At 43.0% G+C, this 21,675-nt stretch overlaps 1 protein-coding gene across 1 annotated transcript in view; it reads left to right on the top strand.

Moving 5' to 3' along the window:
* Window positions 1-21,675, top strand: part of ROS1 (ROS proto-oncogene 1, receptor tyrosine kinase) — a 249,252-nt gene that overhangs the window by 33,698 nt on the left and 193,879 nt on the right. The window contains exon 6 of the mRNA XM_073627146.1: window positions 13,549-13,625. Within this exon, the coding sequence (XP_073483247.1) occupies window positions 13,549-13,625 (77 nt within the window). The remainder of the gene's footprint in view (window positions 1-13,548; window positions 13,626-21,675) is intronic.

Raw genomic sequence — 21,675 nt, 5'->3', positions numbered from 1 at the left:
CACTGCTGCCAACACTGAAAAAAAAGACCCGCTGGTGCCATTTCTTCAGGACTCATGCCGTGACTGGCGGCTCCCACGTACATACGCGGGAGTGACGTCATCGCGGCTTCAGCCAATCACAGCGCCGGAGCCGGAAACTCGGAAGTAACTCCGGTGGAAGATGTAGGCCATGTTCTCAGAGTGCTATCGCCGATTCATGGCATCGTTCTGAGGTAAGTATTTAACCACTTCAATACCAGGAACTTAGACACCTTCCCACCCAGGCCAATTTTCAGCTTTCAGCGCTGTCACAATTTGAATGACAATTGCGCGGTCATGCTACACTGTACCCAAAGAAATTTTTTATTTTTTTTTTTGTTTTTATTTTTTGCGCAACAAATTAAAAAAGACTGAAAATTAAAAAAAAAAACACGTTTTTCTTTGTTTCTGTTAAAATTTTTTGTAAATAAGTACGTTTTCTTCTTCAATGACGGGCACTGATATGGCTGCACTGACGGGCACTGATACGGTGGCACTGATGGGCACTGATGAGGTGGCACCAATGAGGTGGCACTGACGGGCACTGATGATGGGCACTGATAGGCAGCACTGATAGGTGGCACTGATGGGCACTGATAGGTGGCACTGGTATGCGGCACTGATGGGCACTCATAGGTGGCACCGATGGGCACTCATAGGCGGCACTGATGGGCACTCGTAGGTGGCATTGATTGGTACATATAGGTGGGCACTGATGGGCACAGATGGGCACTGACAGGTGGCACCGATGGGCAATGACAGGTGGCACTGAACACACTGATTGGTGGCACTGATAAAACATATTGGGGACATTGCTGGGCAGATCTGGAACATAATGGTGCCAATCAGTGCCCATTTGTGGGCACTGATTGGCACAGATTGGGCACATTGGGCACATGTGGATGGCCATGGGGTACATACCTGGCCATCCACATGTTGCCCCTTCCCTGGTGGTCCTAGTGGCGATCCCTGGTGGTCCAGTGTGGTGATCTGGGGGGGGGGCTGCGCTGATAAACAATCAGCACAGACCCCCCCTGTCAGGAGAACCGCCGATCGGCTCTCCTCTACTCGCGTCTGTCAGACGCGAGTGAGGAAAAGCCGATCAACGGCTCTTCCTATTGACAGCGTGATCAGCCATGATTGGACACGGCTGATCACGTGGTAAAGAGACTCCGCTGGAGGCTCTTCACCAAGATCGGTGAAGCGGTGTGTCAGGCTGACACACCGCTCCACCGATCACCGTGATCTGCTATGGGCCGGGCGGGAAGTGGTTTATAATGAGCTAGTATGCAATGCATACTAGCTCATTATGCCTTTGTCTTGCAGAGTTTGTTTTCTTTGTTTTGTTTTTTTCCTAGGTTTACAATCTCTTTCACCACTTAAGCCCCGGACCATTTGGCTGGCCAAAGACCAGAGCACTTTTTGCAATTCGGCACTGCGTCGCTTTAACTGACAATTGCGCGGTCATGCGACGTGGCTCCCAAACAAAATTGACGTCCTTTTATCCCACTAATAGAGCTTTCTTTTGGTGGTATTTGGTCACCTCTGTGTTTTTTTTTTTTTTTTTGCGCTATAAACAAAAAAATAGCGACAATTTAGAAAAAAACGCATTATTTTTTACTTTTTGCTATAATAAATATCGCCAAAAAATTTATAAAACAACATTTTTTTCATCAGTTTAGGCTGATATATATTCTTCTAAATATTTTTGGTAAAAAAATCGCAATAAGCGTTCATTGATTGGTTTGCGCAAAAGTTATAGCGTTTACAAAATAGGGGATAGTTTTATGGCATTTTTATTAATAATTTTTTTTTATTAGTAATGACGGCGATCAGAGATTTTTATCATGACTGCGACATTATGGCGGACAGATCGGACACTTTTGGCGTGATTTTGGGACCATTCACATTTATACAGCGATCAGTGCAATTAAAAATGCATTGATTACTGTGTAAATGTGATGACTGGCAGTGAAGGAGTTAACCACCGCTGTAGGGGTTAAGTGTGTCCTAGGGAGTGATTCTAACTGGGGGGGGGGGGGGAGGGGCTGTGTGTGACACGTCACTGATCCCTATTACAGGAAGCTGTGGTCACTAGGCAGAACAGGGAAATGGTTGTTTACATTAGCATTTCCCCGTTCTTCCTCTCCGTGTGACGATCGCGGGTATCCCCACGGATGTCGAGTCCGCGGGACCCGCAATCACGCTCACGAAGCTCCCGGCGGGCGCGCACCTGCAAGCCGCCTCTTAAAGGGCAACGTACAGGTACGCGATTCTGCCTGTACGTGCCCTTCTGCCGACGTATATCGTCGTGAGGCGGGCAGGAAGCGGTTAAATGGCTCTTTAAAATAAATTATGCTATGGTAAAAAGTTCACTGTGACACTTTAAAGATGATAGCAATAGCATACCAGCCTTAGGCACCACAAGAATCACTGGACAAACAGGTGACTCCAAGGGAGAGGCCAGAATCAGCTGGAGAGATGATGTTCAGTGTGGAGACATTGTACTGCAGATTCCAAAAAGTCATTGCGCAGGAAGTGACACACGGTCGGGCAGGAAATGACCACACAGGAACTGCAGAAGGCTGGAAGGAAGCCACAATGCTCAAAGGAAGGAGCCTTGAACCACAAGCAAACTAGTTGCCATAACAACGTGTTTCATGGTCTTGCCACTTTGTCAAAGTTTTAACACTACCTAGTGACCACCTACCAACAGCGCTCTTGTTTGTGTGTTTTTCTTCTGATGACTCCTCAACTCCTGGGAGTTTTTCTATGAGCAGTGAGGTCAAGTGGCTGGATTTGAATTCAATTGTTTTTTTTTTTCACTTAGGCCCCATTCACACCTGAGCGTTTTGTAGCTTGAAGCCAGAAGCTACAAAACGCTGGAGGGGAAAATAATCAATTATTCTCTATGAAGATGGTTCACATCTCCACTCCAAAACTCCTGAAGCCAGAAGCCCCAAAACGCCTGAAGCTCAAACAAGTTCTGGAACTTTTTTTAGGCAGATTTGGGCGTTTTTCTGCTTTCTACATTGGTGACCTTTTGACCTGTACAAAATCGTGGCAAAACGCGGTAAAAAACATGGTAAAATCATGCGACTTTCTGCCTGAAAACGCTAAGCTCAGGTGTGAATGAGGACTAAGACTGTAGTGCCTGGATGTAAGAAGCCCTCACTGACCTCTGTTACTGCAGGCACTGTAGAGGAATTCATACTTGTAGTTTTTACCTGAAGCAGTGAAGTTCATTTTCTTTGCTTCATTTCCATCACAACTTCAATGTACCACTCCATTAAACACTTTTTTTTGATAGCTTTGAATAAGGTAGGAAAGGGCTAGAACCTTTCTTGTCTGAGTTCCTTCTGGGAGACATTTCCTTTCACTTCCTGTCCTGATAAAATAGTGTTGCAGGGACTGGAAATGATGGGAAAATCTAATAGGGACAAAGACAATAACAAAACCACATCACTTTTAGTAAAGTGGGGATAGGTTAGAACTTCTGTGAAATATGTTATTGTTGTCTGTGTCTTTCTATCCCTGTAACCTCTGTGACGTGTGCCTAACCAACGTTTTTCATCCATATTTATGTCAAATAACCAGCTTCCTTCTACTCAAGTGTAAACCTAGCCTTATGCCAATGCACTAGCTCTTATTTTTCATATTATCCAAAAAGCAAAAAAGTTTTGACCGAAGTCAAGCTTGAATTAATACAGTTACAATGCAGGCAATATTTATAACCATAGATGGATGCGAACCAAATGTATATGTGCTTACCTACTTCCTAACCTTCCTGAATGGTTTTATTCGGTATATAGCAAAGGCTTTCAAGCGAGAAATAAACCCCTATAAATCAAGTTCATATACAGTTTTAATAAACTTTGAAGGTTATTCTGTGATTCATTAGAATGTTCTTTTATCACAATCCTCATTCAATCCTTAGACATAATTTAAATTAAATGAAAACATTTCAATTGAATATTTAAATGAACAACAATTATTTAAATACAATACCATAAATGTCTGATCATGGAAGAAACCATTACTAACCTCTTCTTTTAAAAATGCAAGTTGTTGGTTTTAATACTGATCATCTTGTTTTACTTTAAATCCGTTATCTGGGTCGTTATCTGGGTCTGATTTTTCTTTGATATCCCTGATCTGTATACTTGCTCGAAAGTTGGTGATTCCGAAAATAAAAAATAATCAGCATACCAATCAGGCAAAAAGAATTTTCTGAAGAAGGCCAGCAGTGGAAGCAATTGTAATTTTTCAAGAGAAGGTTGCTAACCTTTATTTACTCCAGAACAGGGCTGAGCTTGTGTTCAGTCCGAAACTGGAAGTTAGTTGTATTGCTGGCCCAATGAGCTGTGGGCAGGAGCTGCAGTTAGACAAATGGGCAGGAAAGCCCTGTGACAGCTTTCAGGGTTTGGACTGAGTTCAGATATGAACCCAGCTCATCCCTAATCCAGACATAGATGTAGCTCATCAATCCATGTCACTTTATTTTTTGGTAATCTAGTGATTTGGGACACCTTTTTCTAACCTGTTTCCTGTTGCATATAAGAGAAACAAAATCCTGAGTTTTTTACTGATCTGAAATGAGATGCATTGTTGTCTATGGGACAATGCACACAGCTGAGTATAGATTAGTAATACAGTATTAAGTACAGAGCAGTAAAACAAAAATAGAATTTTTTTCTTTTGCGTGCAGTAATTTACTGTTTATTGCACATGTCTGTCATAAGTATAAATCAGAATTTTACAATATTGGCAATGAAGAAAATTTTTACCCATCTATATTTGTCTGTATGCTTACACAAATTTAGTCACCTATACTCGACATCAGTCAGTTCTTTACACACAGTTTTTGGCCCCTTGCACATGGGCATCACAAGTGATGCAGCAAACTGAGAGAAAGGAAGTTATACAGTGCATCCTTCTGTAAGTTGACACCACCACCATACATGTGAGGCCCTCTCTAAATTCTAGCTACCGTGGAGGTGGAGTGCTATGTGCTATTCACAGGATATGGAATTGCATAGAAAATTTGGGTATTTTTGGAAAATCTTGCAGGTGGACTTACACTTTAAATGTGGTATGCCATAAAAAAAAATACAGATTCCTCTTGTCTTTGGTTACTTTGCTGCATTCAAAGGGGAACTAAACCCTCCTAACCTTTACAATCAAGGACACTGGCATCTTGGCCTCTGCTTGATATGCAGTTGCCAAGGTGCTGTACATGTGATCAGTTATGACACCAGCCATTTGATTGCTTGACAGTGGCTCTAATAGGCTTCAAAATAGGGTGGGCTCGGGGCGCATAGAATGTGAACAGGGCCCACCCAAATGTGTTACAACACCAAATGAATATTCGCTCTTGTAACACTGATCCTCCTCCTGGCTAATCAGGAGGAGGGGAGGAGATGCATGGCCACCAAGATTGAAGAATGGAGGAGATGCCCTATCCCTGCTGCCGCTGCTTGATGCCGATGCCCGGTCCCGCTGCCCGTTCCCACAGCCGATGCCTGATCCCGCTGCAGCTGTTCGAACCCACTGTCGACAGCGATCGGGTGGGTTGTTTGAGGTGTCCCACGGGGGGGGGTGGATATTTGCCACCCCCCGAAAAAAAAACCCACCAGCCACCACTGCTTTCACCTATAAAAGTACTAGAGTAGCAGCGATAAGCAAAGTGACCATGATGAACATACAACATATAGGTACACTCAGCCCAGAGGACATTGTAAGAGGGGTAGAACAAGACCCCCTAGAAATAGATAGGATAATTTTTTTAGGAGAAACTTACCAACATCTGAGGAGTCGGGGCAAGTGGGGCTACACAGGAACCAGGAGGGGATGGAACAAGCACTAATAAAACCCTTATCTACCCAAGAAGATCTACAATTTTACAATTTATCCAGTGTAAATCTAACAGATACACACATAGCAGTTTTGAAAAAAGGTCTCTCCTTTGTACCCGCCAAGGATTTTAATTTATTTGAGTGGGTCAAAGATATCAACTTATTTGCTAGAAAACTAGGATTAAAGAAGGAATTTAAAGCTCAAACCACTCAGCCAAGTGAAAATTTGACATCAAAAGATATAGAAATGTTGAGGTTGTATCATTACAAAATGAAAATGAGGGAGGAACTAGAGAGGTGACAGGACCATTCTCCCCATATAAACTCAAAAGTAATCACACTCCCCTTTTCCACAGGGAAGTCACATCCAGCTTACTTATGCTGAGTGCACTGCCTTACAGGAGCTACGCACCAACCAGTCGTTGGTAATTAAATCAGCTGATAAAGGGAGGAACATCGTCTTAATGGAAAGAGCACATATTTAAAAATGTATTATGATATCCTGAGTCAGTAGGAAAATTATGAAATCCTATCAAAGGTGAAAGTCAAGCTGAAAGTGAACTACTAGTGGAACGTTTTTGTAAGAGAGGCTACAAAACTCGAGATCTAAGAAATTCATACACTAGAGTGAGAGAAGTACCTAGACAAACTCTCTCTTGGGCCCTAAGGAAAGGAAAACAGATCCCCAATCAGGTATGCAAATTATAGGAACCTATTTGAATCAATCAGGGCAGATTTTTAACATCATTAGACATTTTTGGGGGATCAGGCATGATGACAAAGATTTATGCAAGATCCTTCCCAAGAATCCTATGATTACCTATAGAAGGGGAAGAAACTTGAATGATCTATTAGTGCACAGTCACCTGGATACAGTTAAAAATCAAAAACGACACTCTACCTGACTGCCTGAACAACCAAAAGGTTGTTTTAAATGTGGCCACTGTAAGGCTTGTAGATATGTCCCCACTATCAAGGAACTCTGTAATCATAAGAATGATGATATTCAATTACAGTCATTCTTTCATTGTAGCTCCAAAGCAGTTATCTATGCTGCTCAATGTCCATGTTCTCGTTTATATATTGACAAGACAAATCGCCAATTTAGACGATGTGTCATGCAGCATATAAATTACATAACTCTAAAAAGAGAGAGAACTCTGGCACGACATATGTGAGAAAGACACTGAGTAATTTAAAATTTTGAATCATTGAGCAGGATCCTCGAAAAGGAGATCTGGACAAAAGATTGTTAAAAGCAAGAAGGATCTTCTGTTTAAATTCAAAAGCATCTCATGGGTTAAACCAGGGCTTTACTTTTTTACCCTTTGTACACAATTAATAATAAAAATTAAATTAAAGGCTGTGCAGCTGATACCTGGATACCTTGTAAATAAATAAAATAAATATACAGTATACTAAGATAATAGACATTTATAGGTGTGAATAATTAAGAATCTATTAAATTAAGACAATGGCTTTGTAAAATAAAATAAAATGAAATAAAAAATATTCTATATGCACTATATGATATTTTAGAGTTGGTGTATAATTTTATATAATATATACACTCTTAGTATAAGAACTCAGAGTGTCTTCTCCTATCTCCCCACAAGATGAAATATAACAGTGTTGTGAATGTATGAAGGCGATCATATTCTTATAGAACTAGAGTGCCTTCTTTTATTTCGCCACAAGCTGGCATCGCGAATATGTGAATGAATTTACACGATCGCACATAAAGATTCACAATAACGGCAAAACGTAGCGGCCTTCTTTGGGGTATTGTCTATATATAGGAGAGAAAACAAACAAATCGGCCATTTTATGACTTGCCATGTGGGGATAATTTTTCACCTCCCGCACTATTTTTAAGCACTATGCACTCCTTTTCCATTATCTCTTGCACTTTAACCTTGAGAAAGCTTTATTTAAAGCGAAACATGTAGGTTTTTTTTGGGCTTTCAGTTCATTTAATGAGTTTTTGGGTTGTGGGTATACATGGCTTCAGTGGGGGTTAAGCACCTCGGTTTGATAAGAGACGAATGGTGGTCATTAGAGAGGGCATATTATCTACAACAAAGTAGCAATTGTAGTACTACCGATATAGATAGATTGGCTGGAGTAGAGCTGTAGATTGGATACTAAGCAGATACTACAGATAGAACTAATGATACAATTATCTAAGCTGAGCTGCTATATTTGTTTTAAACATCTTATAGGCATCTGTCAGGTTATCCATCTTATTGACAGGTAGGGTATTAAAGTAGCCTCCTGCAGCTAGACAGTTTGCAGCAAAGCCAGCAGATCAGGTAGTTCTATTATATAGCCAGAGAGATCCTGTTCAGATTAGAAGCAGGGAAGATATTTGCAGTATTAAAGACCCATGGTTAGATAGTGACCACCGTAGTAATCTCTCATCTTTCATTTTTTGAGGTGCCCCCTTTAAGTAAAAACACGATACATTCTTTCACACATTTTTTCAATATTTTATTTGTGAACTAATAAAAGTTAGGTTTTAAGATCAGTTGGCTTAGGTGCGGTGGGATACACACCCTTGTGTTGAAGCTAAAATATAAAAGTACTAGAGTGTCATGGTTATGCAGTAATCTTTCTCTGTCAGCTTACCTGCTCCTCATGTGTTCAGACTAAGAGGCCAGTCCCTCACACCTGGCTGGTTTTATAACCTCTCCTCTAAGCATGGCCCCACCCCAGGCCCTATCAGGGAACCCTATATTAACCTGTGCACTGCAAGCCAGCAGTGCTGATCAACCATTGTGTGTTAGCTTTTCTGTGCACTTGTTGTGTTTCCTACGTCTGATTCCAGTTACCGACTTTGGCCTGTTCTCGACTATTCCTGTCTGCTCGTGACCCTGACCTTTGGCGTGTCCCCAACTATCCCTGTTTGCCTGTTACCCTGAACCTTGGCGTGAACTCTGTTGTCCTTGTCTGCTTGTGGCCCCGACCTTGGCTTATTCCCTTACTATCCCTATCCTCCTGTGGCCTACTGTGGGTGTGAGCTGAGGGACCCTGGGGGTCGCGACCTGGTGCCAGTTGCAGCCCAGTCCATCCTCACCACTAGATTCTCTGGTGAACACCTGCTGGCTCTTAGGGCTCTTTCACATGGGGCGGATCAGTGATGATCCGCCCCGTGAACATCCGATTGCTCAGTGGGGATCGCTCTGCCGATCCCTGCTGAGCAGGAAAATGACAGGTCCATCGCTGCACATTGTGCAGTGACGGACCTGTCGGAGCGCCGCTCTCACCTATGGGGGATCGGGTGATGATGGACCGTAGAGTCCGTCGTCACCCGATCCGATCCGAAAACGGATGGAAAAGTAGGTTTTTCCTCCGTTACACTTTTTTGGATCGGAGCGGGTTGGATGTCAGCGGACATGTCACCGCTGACATCCGAAGCTCCATAGATGTCTATGGAGGGTCCGTTCAGGTCCGCCTAAAAATCTGACAGGCAGACCTGAACGGACAGTCCGTGTGAAAGAGCCCTTAGACTCCGCGCCCCAGGGAATCTTACGCTCTAACCCTGGTGGGATCTGTGCTGGTGTTCCAGTGGCCCTGCCTTCCTTACCACCCTGACTCCCACCCGCAGCAGTCAGCCGTAGGGTCCACTACCTTGCGGTGCACTCCTGATCCCAACGGTGTGCATCTGTCACCTAGCCTGAAGGTGACCTGACATAGAGTATGCCTGTGACCTTATCACTCCACTTGTTTAGACAGAAATGAAGGTGAGTAATTAGACTGTTTTTCATAAGTGGACAGAGCTCAGAAATCAGTAAACTACCAGTAATTAATAGATTGTTTCACAATGCTTGGCTCAGAGTTTAAGAGCAATTCCAGTCAAGTAAAAATAAATTAGTGAGCTATTAATTCTACCTAGGAAACATTGCAACTATGTTAAAGATATGATTCACTGGAATTGTGTGTAAACCACGTTGGCCAGATTTCAGATAGGGCCTCACATATATAGTGTTTGTGTCACAAGCTCAGGAAAATGGAAAATCTTGCTGAAGGTGATCTTACACTTTAAAGGAGAAGTAGGGTCAAAGCTCTTTTGGCCCTACTTCTCCTAGTGGTCACAGAAGTGTACTTTGTTCTGAAGTCCTGTGACCCGTTTTCATCTGACAGTGGACTAAAGTCCGCTGTTGGCTGACATCACAGAGCCAGCCCAGGCTCTGGACTGATCCCAACTTTGCAGTCGGGATCCACCCAGATGCCTGGATTGGCATCTCTCAGTGCCACGCTGAGTGCTGGAGGGGCAGAGCCTGCCTGCTCAGTGAAGACTGAGAACAGAGCAATCAGCGGTCTTTGATTGCTCAGTTCTCGGTCTGGAACTGCATACTGAGATGCTGAGCCAGCTGCTGGTCAGGCATCGGTGTGGATCCTGACAATATTGTCAGGATCCTTGCAGACAACGCTGTATACTGGCCTAGGCCGAAAAAGCCCAGGCCTAGGGCAGCACTTTGCAGGGGGGCAGCACGGAAGGAGTCCCCACCGGCTTGCGCTGTTAGTGTAGCGCCAGTCTTATGGGGTGGACTGGGCTGAGAGGCAAATTAGTGTAGCGCCCCCATAAAGCGGCCTCACTGCTTCCGGTATGCGGGCGGATGGCATTCCGCAACTGTAGGGGGGGGCGCCACTTCTAATTTTGACTGTCCTATCATCCTGGACTACAAACATTCCTCACTGTGCTATATGTTTTCTGCTGCACCATTGGCATGGTTATATCTTCTTAGTCCTCTCCGTAAAATTATCAGAAATTTGTGCTTAAAGTAGAACTATAGGCAACACTTTTTTTTTCATTTTGGATAGAGTAAGGGAGGGTTATAACCCCTGTCAATAATTTTTTTCCAATCCCTGTCCCATTGCAGAGATTTCCCTTCACTTCCTGCCCCATAGCCAAACAGGAAGTGAGAGGAAATCTATGAAAATTAAGGGAATTCATTGAACTAGTGTCCCCACTTGAAAATTTGTGAGCAGGTCTTAAACAGCAAGGGGTGTGGTCTTGACAGGAAGGGGTGGGTCATATTTAAATAAGGGGGGGCACGAGTTTAGTCAGGCCTAGGGCAGCACAAAACCTAAATACACTACTGCTTGCAGAGCCTGGACCGGCTCCTTGGCTTCATATGATTGCTCTGTGGTTCCTCTTGTGTTTCCTGTGTTATTACAGGACACAAATTGTACAAACAGTAGGGCACAACAAGTACACAGTCCATGTAGGTATGTAAGGCTGATCATACACTGTACAATCTCCTTTAGATCTACCATCAACTACATAATGCAAGGGCCTGCCTGATGTATTATGTATTGAATACAATGTTTAGGTTTGTCCTCCATATTACATAGTTATGGAAAAGATCAAGGAGATTGTACAGAGATTTTACAGTGTATGGCCAGCTTAAGGCAGGGAACCTTCAGGGAGTGTGCTAGGTACATGATTACAATGAGTACAGAAAGCACAAAGGCTTAGTGGTTAGAACCCCTGCCCTGCAGCTGTGGGTCTTGGTTTGAATGTTGGCCAGGAAATTAACTGCATGGAGTGTGCATGTTTCCCTGTGCTTGTGTAGGCTTACTTCCCACACTCCAATGACATGTAGGCAAGTAATGGTTAACACTGCCCTAGCTGGGAAGGTTGGAGTTAATTGTGTTTGTCTACTCTGGTTTTTCTTGGTGAGTTTTCTTGGGTCTGACCCCCTGGTCTCCTGTGTGCTATAAAAAGGACAGAGGCCTGGACCCTAGGGCAATCTTTGCCCAGCTCAGTTCTGGTCTGGCCTGTTCTGTCTTACTAAGGGAGCCCATACTTGTTGCCGTTGTCGGTGTCTGGATTTTGTGGCTTAAAGCATATTTTGTGAGTAAAAGGACTGTGGCATATGTGCACCGAGTATTGGGGGAGCAGGATCAGATTTTATCTAGAGTGATTGTAAACCTCAGACGTGAAATATGATTCAAAATATCCCCATTTAGTGTGTACTTGCAGTAACGCACTGTGTTACATGTCTCAGTCCAGAGCAAGTGTAATATCTGTCTGCAGCCTCGTTCCTCTGCTATCTGTATGGGTCATGTCTGACAAGTTTTCCTGACACCAAGAGGAAAAAGGTGAGAGGGGAAGGATCTTCAACACACAGCCTGTAATTGACAGCCTCAGCTCTGTTCCTGTGTGAAGGGCATGTGTTCCTTCCCACCAAATAGCACTCACTAAGCTCTGCAGGGTGTCATTTCAGCTCCCCACTCCCTACTCAGACAAGGTGTATACATTTGGCAAGAGGAGACTGTAGATAAACAGCTACGACTTATGTAAGAGGATTCGCTTCATCTCTGTGTAACACCTGAGGCCAGTCACTTCACTGGGTATATGTAAATGTTTACAAGTTACAACCACTTTAACTTTGCCTTTCCTAGCCCCTCCCTTTGTTAGTGCAATCTGGCTACACCTACAATTTGGGTCAGCGCACTGCAGGCACCTCTTTATTGTTTCAGATAATTTTTTATTAACTGCTTCCCGACCGCCTTACGCAGATATACTGCGTACGTACTCCGGCACGTACAGGCAGATTAACGTACCTGTACATTGCCGTTTAAGAGGTGGCTTGCGGGCGCGCACGCGAGTGCCCGCTGGAAGTTCAATGACCTTGATGGCGGGTCCGCGTGGATACCCGCGATTGTCTCACGGTGAGGAGGAACGGGGAGATGCTAATGTAAACAAGCATCTCCCCGTTCTGCCTAGTGACACTGTCCCTGATCTCTGCTCCCTGTGATCGGGAGTGGAGATCAGTGTAGTGTCACACACAGCCTCTCCCCCCCACAGTTATGATCACTCCCTAGGACACACTTAACCCCTATAGCTCCACCTAGTGGTTAACCCCTTCACTGCCAGTGACATTTTTGCAGGAATCAATGCAATTTTTTAGCATTGATCGCTGTATTAATGCCAATGGTCCCAAAAATGTGTCAAAATTGTCCGATGTGTCCGCCATAATGTCACAGTCATGATAAAAATCGCTGATTGCCGCCATTACTAGTAAAAAAAAAAAAAAAAAAGAATAAAAATGCCATAAAACTATCCCCTATTTTGTAGACGCTATAACTTTTACGCAAACCAATCAATAAACGCTTATTGCGATTTTTTTTTTTTTTTTTTTTTTACCAAAAATATGTAGAAGAATATGTATCGGCCTAAACTGAGGGAAAAAAATGTTTTTTTATATGTAATTATCATATCAAAAAGTAAAAAATAATGCGTTTTTTTCAAAATTGACGCTTTTTTTTGTTTATAGTGCAAAAAATAAAAACCGCAGAGGTGATCAAATACCACCAAAAGAAAGCTCTATTTGTGGGAAAAAAAGGACGTCAATTTTGTTTGGGAGTCACGTTGCACGATCGCGCAATTGTCAGTTAAAGCGACGCAGTGCCGAATCACAAAAAGTGCTCTGGTCTTTGGCCAGCAAAATGGTCCAGGGCTTAAGTGGTTAATGGGTGTAAAAAAAAAAAAAAAATGTCCCTGGGTTCCGATATACTAGGTGTGCCACTGCCTTCTTGCTCTGTGATACTGGCACTTGCAAAGTATGGGTAGGTTTTTAAGACTTACTTGCTATGGCAAAGAATGTTGCAAAATGTAAGTATACTGCTTTGATTTAATATTTATGTTCTGCTAATATTATTGTAGATTTTTCATCACTGCTGTAAATGAACAAGGAGAAGGACCTGCAGCAGAGGCTAATATTACAACCGCAGGACTACCAGGTACAAAATGCAATTGCATGAAATGTAGAAACTGACTGTCTGTCTATCTATCTATCGATCTATCGATCTATCTATCTGTCTATCGTGTGTATAGAAAAGAATCATCCCTTTTAAAATAATCACATTTTGTTGCTTTGTAGGCTGAAATGAAGACAGACAGTTTTTGTTTTATCCAGCTGTAATTACTCAGTGCAACTTATAACATCCCAGTGAAAGATAGAACACCAACAAGTCAGTAAAAAAACAAAAAAATTCAAAAACAGAATCACTGAGTTTCGGAAAAAGGATCACCCCCTCCTAAAAATGACTTGTAAACCCAATCAGGTGTACCTTCACCTTCACCTGTGACCAACTGTGGTAATTTTGATTAGCTCAGCATGAAAAGAGCTTTCCTGAAGCATTTCAGTCCCTGGTAGTGCAGCTGAAACAAACAATCAACTACAGCAAGGCACTGTCAAAAGATCTCCAGGATAAAGTTGTGGACAGGCACAACTCAGGAGATGGATACAAAAGAATTTCAATGGCTTTATCAATGCCTAGAAGGTTTTTTTTTCTGACATATCGGTGTTATATCTTTCACTTGGATGAAATATATATTGTATATAGTTAAATACAATTAAATAATACCAAAACTGTGTCGGTCTTCATTTCAGGCTGCAAAGCAACAAAATGTGATTATTTTCTTTACCCACTGTATGTATCTATCTCTATCTCTTTGGAGTCTATCTATTGGTATTACTTCTTGTAAAACTCCAAAACAGAACATCTCCCCACTGGGACACAGCGCAAAAAAAGAGGTCAGACAGAACATGTATTCACTAATGTATTTTATTACAGTTATGTTATGCCAAATGCAATATAATATTTAACTGGAAAAGATTAGTCTTGTTGTACTAATTACATCCCTAACATGGACTGCTGTATTTGTTACGCAATAACCAGCTTGTGTTTGCAGAGTAACCTAAAGCATAACTAAAGGCAAAAGGTTTTCTTTAGTTTTAGATAAGAGTGGAGATGGATTAGAACATCTGTCAGGCTTTTGTTGCTGTCTGTGCTCCGTTAGGCAGATTCGCCCTCTCTGTTTGTCCTGTTTACTATTATCATTGAAAGTGAAAGAACATCCCAAACTTTGGTTTGTCACAAGAACATGAATAGAGGGGAAATTTTCCACTAGCTCTGATGACAAACTGGGATTCCCTCACTTTGGAGGGATTTCTTCTCTTCCTGTTTTGGGTATGGGGCAGGAAGTAAAGGGAAATCTACCCAATGGGACACAGATGGCAAAAGACTGACAGATGTTATAGCCCTCCCTTACTGTATCCAAAACTAGAGCTTGACAATTTTTCTTTGAATCTAGTAGCCAGCTAAAAAAGTTAGGAGCCAGTTTTTTTCTTTAAACTTTTGCCTACTGGCTACTTTCACCCCCTTCCTGCCCAGGCCAATTCTAAACTGTCAGTGCTGTAGCATTTTGAATGACAAATGTGCGGTCATGCAACTCTGTACCCATATGTCATTTTTATTATTTTTTTTGAGAGAGATAGAGCTTTCTTCTGGTGGTATTTAATCGCCACTGGGGGTTTTATTTTCTGCTAAATACATGAAAAAACAATCATTTATGGCCTTAATATGTTCCCTAGGTCGAGATGTGGGGCCAAAATAGTATTTGAATGTGTCTTTACTGCTGAGCGGTGTCTATGCGCTCTCCCCCTTTGAAGGACTCTTCCCATTATTTATTTTTGGTGAAGACTCCTCCACACTCTGAGCTTCGGCTCTGAGATACTTGTATTGGTTGTTTATTAAATTTTTTAAATTGTTTTACATGATTTTTCACATTGCTATACCATATTGTTCAGTGCCAGGGGTTACCTGGCCTGACCACTTTTTTGTTTTTTTTTGTTTCCTCTCTTTCTCTCTTTCCCTATTCTTGTTTTAACCTTTTCTACCACTATTCTTTCATGAGGGTCACCTGGAGGTTCTTCTGGTGCTCCCGGGTCCAGAGGTTTGCAGATCAGCGGGTGAGTCTGTTTATCAAGGTTCAACTGACTGTTTCCCATGTCTAATATAACATCTATTCTTCGGAATATCCGCCTATTATCTCATAATGTTCAAGGATTTGGATCCCCTGCTAAACGGATTAAAGCCTTTGCACATTATCGCTCTCTGGGGGCAGACATTGTCGCCCTCCAGGAGACACACTTTCCCTCCCTATTTACCCCTCGCTATCTTCATAAGGACTATCCTCTTTGCTATTATGCCTATGCGTCGGAAAAGAAAAGGGGGGTAGCCCTCTGTTTCTCTCGACGTGTATCGTTTACAGAAACCAAAGTTATTAGAGATAAAGATGGGAGTTATCTTCTTGTCAAAGGTCAATTAGGGGAATCATTAGTTACCTTTCTAATTTACTACGCTCCCAACACCAATCAAACCGCATTTTTTTTATTCCCTCCTACGGTCCATGGCTCATGAATTTGAAGGCGCAGTGATCCTAGCGGGTGACTCTAATCTAGCTTTAGACCCTCTTAAAGATAAATCACATATTGCGGGGCTTCGTCCCCCCCCCTAAACAGAGTCATAAATTTGCACAATTGCTTTATCATTATAGGAATGTGGAAATACCGCGCTAACAAAACAGTGGCAAGAAGCAGCAGCATACAGTGTGATAACACCAAAAAATCTAAGGAATGGGGGAAGCTGCGCTAAAAAATGAAGTCCATAACAGTTGACATCAGGAAAAGCAAAATGTCCATTGGAAATATGAAAAATAACAATAACACCACAGTGTGCATATATAAGCAGTGTGCCTAACCACCGTAGCTGTTGATTGAGCTTACCAGACGGCAAGCTTAACAAGGCAGATGGCTATAGCCCAGCCAAGGCCTCTAAGCTTGTTGATGATCACAGTATTCGGATGGCAGGGGATCAATTTCTAGGGTGAGCGCTGTGCCCCGGCCCGGCCTGGGGGAGAGGGAAGGACATGAGCGAGAGGCCTGGGAGTGGAGAGGAGCGCAGTGGGACACCATGACCTCCAAGGGATATCACATTATGGCCAGTCTTTTTCTCTTCTGGGCTACCTGGGCTTCCTATTGAGTACGTAGATACCGGAAGTGGGCCCTAGAAATTGATCCTCTGCCATCCGAATACTGTGATCATCAACAAGCTTGGAGGCCTTGGCTGGGCTATAGTCATCTGCCTTATTAAGCTGTCCGTCTGGTAAGCTCAATCAACAGCTACGGTGGTTGGGCACACTGCTTGTATATGCACACTGTGGTGTTATTATTGTTTTTCATATTTCCAATGGGCATTTTGCTTTTCCTGATGTCAACTGTTATGGACTTAATTTTTTAGCGCAGCTTCCCCCATTCCTTAGCTTTATCATTATGACTTAGTAGATGTTTGGAGGGAAATTAATCCTACCGCTAGAGATTACTCTCATTATTCAAGAGCACATGGAAGCTACTCCTGGATCGATCATGTGTTTTTCCTCTCGGGACTGCTGCCTAAATTGAAGTCCGCTAAGATACTATCCACCCCCTGGTCAGATCATGATCCGATTTTGGTTCAGATCTCAGACCTCGCTAATAGAACAGCTAACCCTCATTGGAGGTTGAATGAATCCCTCCACGGTGACGAATCTCATTGTCTTGAGATTGCCACTCACTTGCAAACTTACTTTGATATTAATAACCCAGGAGATACGTCCGCAGCCATCAATTGGGCTGCACACAAGGCCTCTATCCGGGGAGCTTTTATTCAACTATCCTCCAGACTCAAAAAAGCTCACGTTGAATTGATCTCTTCCAAGACCAGGGAGTTTGAAGCCTTAACTAAACAACACAAACACTCTCCATCCCCTAATTTATTTACTATGTTTGGAACAATCTCGCTTAGAACTTAATTTATGTCTCACTACTAGTGCTGAGAAGCAACTAAGATGGTTGAATCATAAATTTTTCACCTGGCGGGACCGTCCGGGTTCTTTATTAGCACATAAGCTTACCCCTAGACACTCTCACCGGGCACTCCCCAAAATAAGATTGTTAGGAGGTCATATTTCTCAAGACCCCCAAAAATTTTTTCGGGAATTCCATGATTTTTATGCTGACCTTTACAGTAATCCTCGAAACGCGGACCCTTCATCTGTTAGGGAATTTTTGGGGCACCTTCCTCTTTTATACATCGCAGATGATCATAAAGATCTCATGGACCAACTTTTACGGGCGAAGAGATTTGTGCTGCTATTAAATCACTGTCACTCCACAAATCTCCTGGCCCAGATGGTCTCCCTAACTTATACTATAAAACATTTTCTGGTCAACTGGTTCCACACATGGTTCTTTATTTTAACTCCTTGCGGGATGGAGGTACAGTCCCGCTAGATGAAAATAAAGCATATATTAGTGTTATCCCTAAACCCAACAGGGACTCTACTGATGTTCGTAATTATCGCCCAATCTCGCTAATAAATTGTGACTTAAAGATTCTTACGAAAGTCCTGGATTCCCGCCTTAACATTTTTTTTAGAACACTACATTCATAAAGACCAATCTGGATTCATAAAAGGGCGTCAGACCCTAGACCAAATTCGTAGATCCATAACCCTAATTTCTGCAGTAGGGTCTAACTGGGACGCTCCACTTGCCCAGGAACTTTTGCTCCTTTCATTGGATCTTAACAAGGCCTTTGATAGCCTGAATTGGGATTACCTTTTTATTACCCTTGAAACCCTAGGATTTGGCTCTACGTTTATCTCTTTACTAAAAACGCTATATTGCTCCCCAATAGCCCAAGTTTCTATTCGAGGTCATAAATCACCATTATTCCCTGTCCAGCGAGGTACGAGACAGGGATGCCCGCTTTCCCCTCTACTATTTGCATTAGCAATAGAACCCCTAGCTATGGCGATCCGTTCCCACCCTGATATTTATGGCCAACAGGAACACAAATGTGCATTGTTCGCTGATGATGTTCTTATGTATATTACCAAACCCCAAGTAACTTTACCCAACTTGCTATCCCTCCTAGATCATTTTACACAACTTTCTGGCCTATGTCTGAACTCCCAAAAAACAGTTGCTTTTAACATATCACTACCCCCTGCTGAGGTGCAGATTCTCCAAAATAAATTTAACTTTAAATGGAATCTTGGTTCTCTTCCGTATCTAGGAATTCAATTGACTTCATCTATAGAAACCATATATCGGGCAAATTACCCCCCATTATTTAAAAAACTCAGGGAGGATCTTCGTTGTTGGACGGACCACTCCTTCTCATGGTTTGGAAGAATCAATTCAATAAAAATGACGTGGTTACCAAGACTCCTTTACTACTTCAGGACTTTACCGGTGGCAGTTCCGAGGGGAGACATACAGCGTCTACAGGCTGAGGTTATTCAGTTCATATGGGGTCATACCAGACCTCGGATACAAAGACGTATACTTTACACACAAAACTTATGGGGGGGCTTGGACTGCCCAACCTGCAGGCATATTACCAATTGGCTCAAATAGCCCAATTAGCCTACACTACAGCTTTAACTTCAATTCAGTGACGGGGTAAACATTTGCAGATCTCCGGCAGTTGCTCTTTTCCATAAATTGCCTGATGTAACACCCAAACAATCAGTAAAGCTGATTACATATATATTACTGGCAGCAAGAATTACAATTGCAAGACATTTGAGGCAGTTGGTTATCCCTCTTGACCAGGTTAAGAATAAACTTAATTGGATTATGATCAATGATAAACTCACTCACATTCTCAGTAATAAAGTCAAAAAATGTAATAAGATATGGGACCCATGGATTGACTATATTTCTACTCCATAGCGAACTTCAGGACGACCCTCTCCCTCCCCATTTCACTTTTCTTTTTTCGTTTCTTTCTTTCTCCCCTCCTCTTCTCTCCTCTTTTTGTTTTTTTTCACTCTTATTTTCACATCTCCAGAAATTCTGATACAATACAGATGATCTTATATACGATCCTCTATGATTATGAGACCTGGATTTGTCCCAAAGATGATGTCCGGGACCTCCCGGGACTCTGGTTATGTGCTATTCCCTCACAAAGGACTTGTCCAGCTCATGATTGAGAGGTTATGGTTAAACTCCACCGATATCTGGATGTTGGCTACATTTTTTATGTTATGTTCCCATAACAGGTGGAGAACAAGTAATACAAATTTATCTTAATTATTTCCGTATTAGAATGTACTGTTGATAATTTAATATCAATCTGCCTATGTGCCTGGCTATTTTGTACTTTGTTACCTTCTTTCTCAATAAAAATATTGAAATATAAATACATGAAAAAAACAAATCATAATTTCTGTTATAACATTTTGCAAATAAGTATTTTTTTCTACATTAATGTGAGGTGATGAGGCTGCACTGATAGGGCACTGATGGAACACTGATGGAGCTGCACTGATGGAACACTGATGGGGCTGCACTGATGGGGCTGCACTGTTGGGGCAAGACTGATGGAACACAGATGGGGCTGCACTGATAGGACTGCACTGATGGGACTGCACTGATGGAACACTGATGGGGCTGCACCGATGGAACACTGATGGGGCGGCACTGATGGCACACTGATGGGACTGCACTGATTTAACACTGATGGGGCAGCACTGATGGGACTCCGCTGATGGAGCACTGATAGGGCTGCACTGTTGGGGCAAGACTGATGGAACACAGATGGGGCTGCACTGATAGGACTGAACTGATGGGACTGAACTGATGGGACTGCACTGATGGGACTGCACTGATGGAACACTGATGGGGCTGCACTGATGGAACACTGATGGGGCGGCACTGATGGCACACTGATGGGACTGCACTGATTTAGCACTGATGGGGCAGCACTGATGGCACACTGATGGGACTGCACTGATGGAACACTGATGGGACGGCACTGATGGCACACTGATGGGACTGCACTTATGGAACACTGATGAGGCGGCACTGATGGCACACTGATGGGATTGCACTGATGGGACTGCACTGATGGCACACTGATGGGACTGCACTGATGGAACATTGATGGGGCTGCACTGATGGAACACTGATGGGGCTGCACTGATGGAACACTGATGAGGCTGCACTGATGGGACTCCACTGATGGAACACTGATTGGGATCTACTGATGAGGCTTCTCTTGGGCTGCTCAGACCCGACTCAGAGTCACAGTTGGAGCCCATCCAGGAGTGAACTGGAGCCGAGAATCCCCTGTGAGGTGGTGTCCGGCTTGGGGCCGTTCCTGCTGCAGGTTGTCAGCTGGATGTAGCACCACAGCCAGCGGGAGTGAGGAGAGAAAAGCACAGGGGACACTTCCTGCCAGGGACTCCATCCCACCCCTTTCAGCTCCGCTCCTCTTCTGACACACACCTCCTGCCCTTCACCCCTGCATCAGTAAACACTCAGGACACCTGCCAGCAGCCCAGCAATGTTGCGCCTGGCAGCACCCCCTAGCTAGATGCCTCAGGCACCAGGCTGCGTTTTCTATTCGCCACGGTGACCTGGAGCCTGGGGTTTGTCAAGCCCTGTCCAAAACGTAAGTACTACTTTTAAGCTGAACTCCATGCGCAAAAACTTTCACTCGGATATATTCCCCAATTTCCATAAATGATACAAATCCACTTTGTATTCACCAAATGCCTTTGCGAACACAGATAAAAGTAATGGTGACATCATCACTGTGCTGTACATGCCCATTGCAGAGAGTGGAGCTGTGGGAGGGACCCAAAAGGCCCCACCCACTACAGGCTGCCTGTAGAAAAACACAGCAGGGGTTGGAGACCAGACCGTCAACCTGCACAAGGCGAGAGAGCAGCAGTGATCAGTCTTTATTACAGGAAGCTCGTTTACAGAGGAAATATTTCACACCAGATTACTGCGCAGATCTGGAAAAAAATACACCAAGATTCAAGTAAGAATACACATGACTCTTGTATTTAGAATAAAATTGCTTATCCTGGAGTTTAGCTTTGAATAAAAATCTTTGTAAAAAAAAAAAAAAAAAAAAAAAAAGCTTGAAAAGAGAAAGAAAAGTA

This window comes from Aquarana catesbeiana, linkage group LG04 (genome assembly GCF_042186555.1).
Source record: "Aquarana catesbeiana isolate 2022-GZ linkage group LG04, ASM4218655v1, whole genome shotgun sequence".
NCBI classification, from domain to species: domain Eukaryota; kingdom Metazoa; phylum Chordata; class Amphibia; order Anura; family Ranidae; genus Aquarana; species Aquarana catesbeiana.
This window is presented reverse-complemented; position numbering and strand designations above follow the sequence as displayed.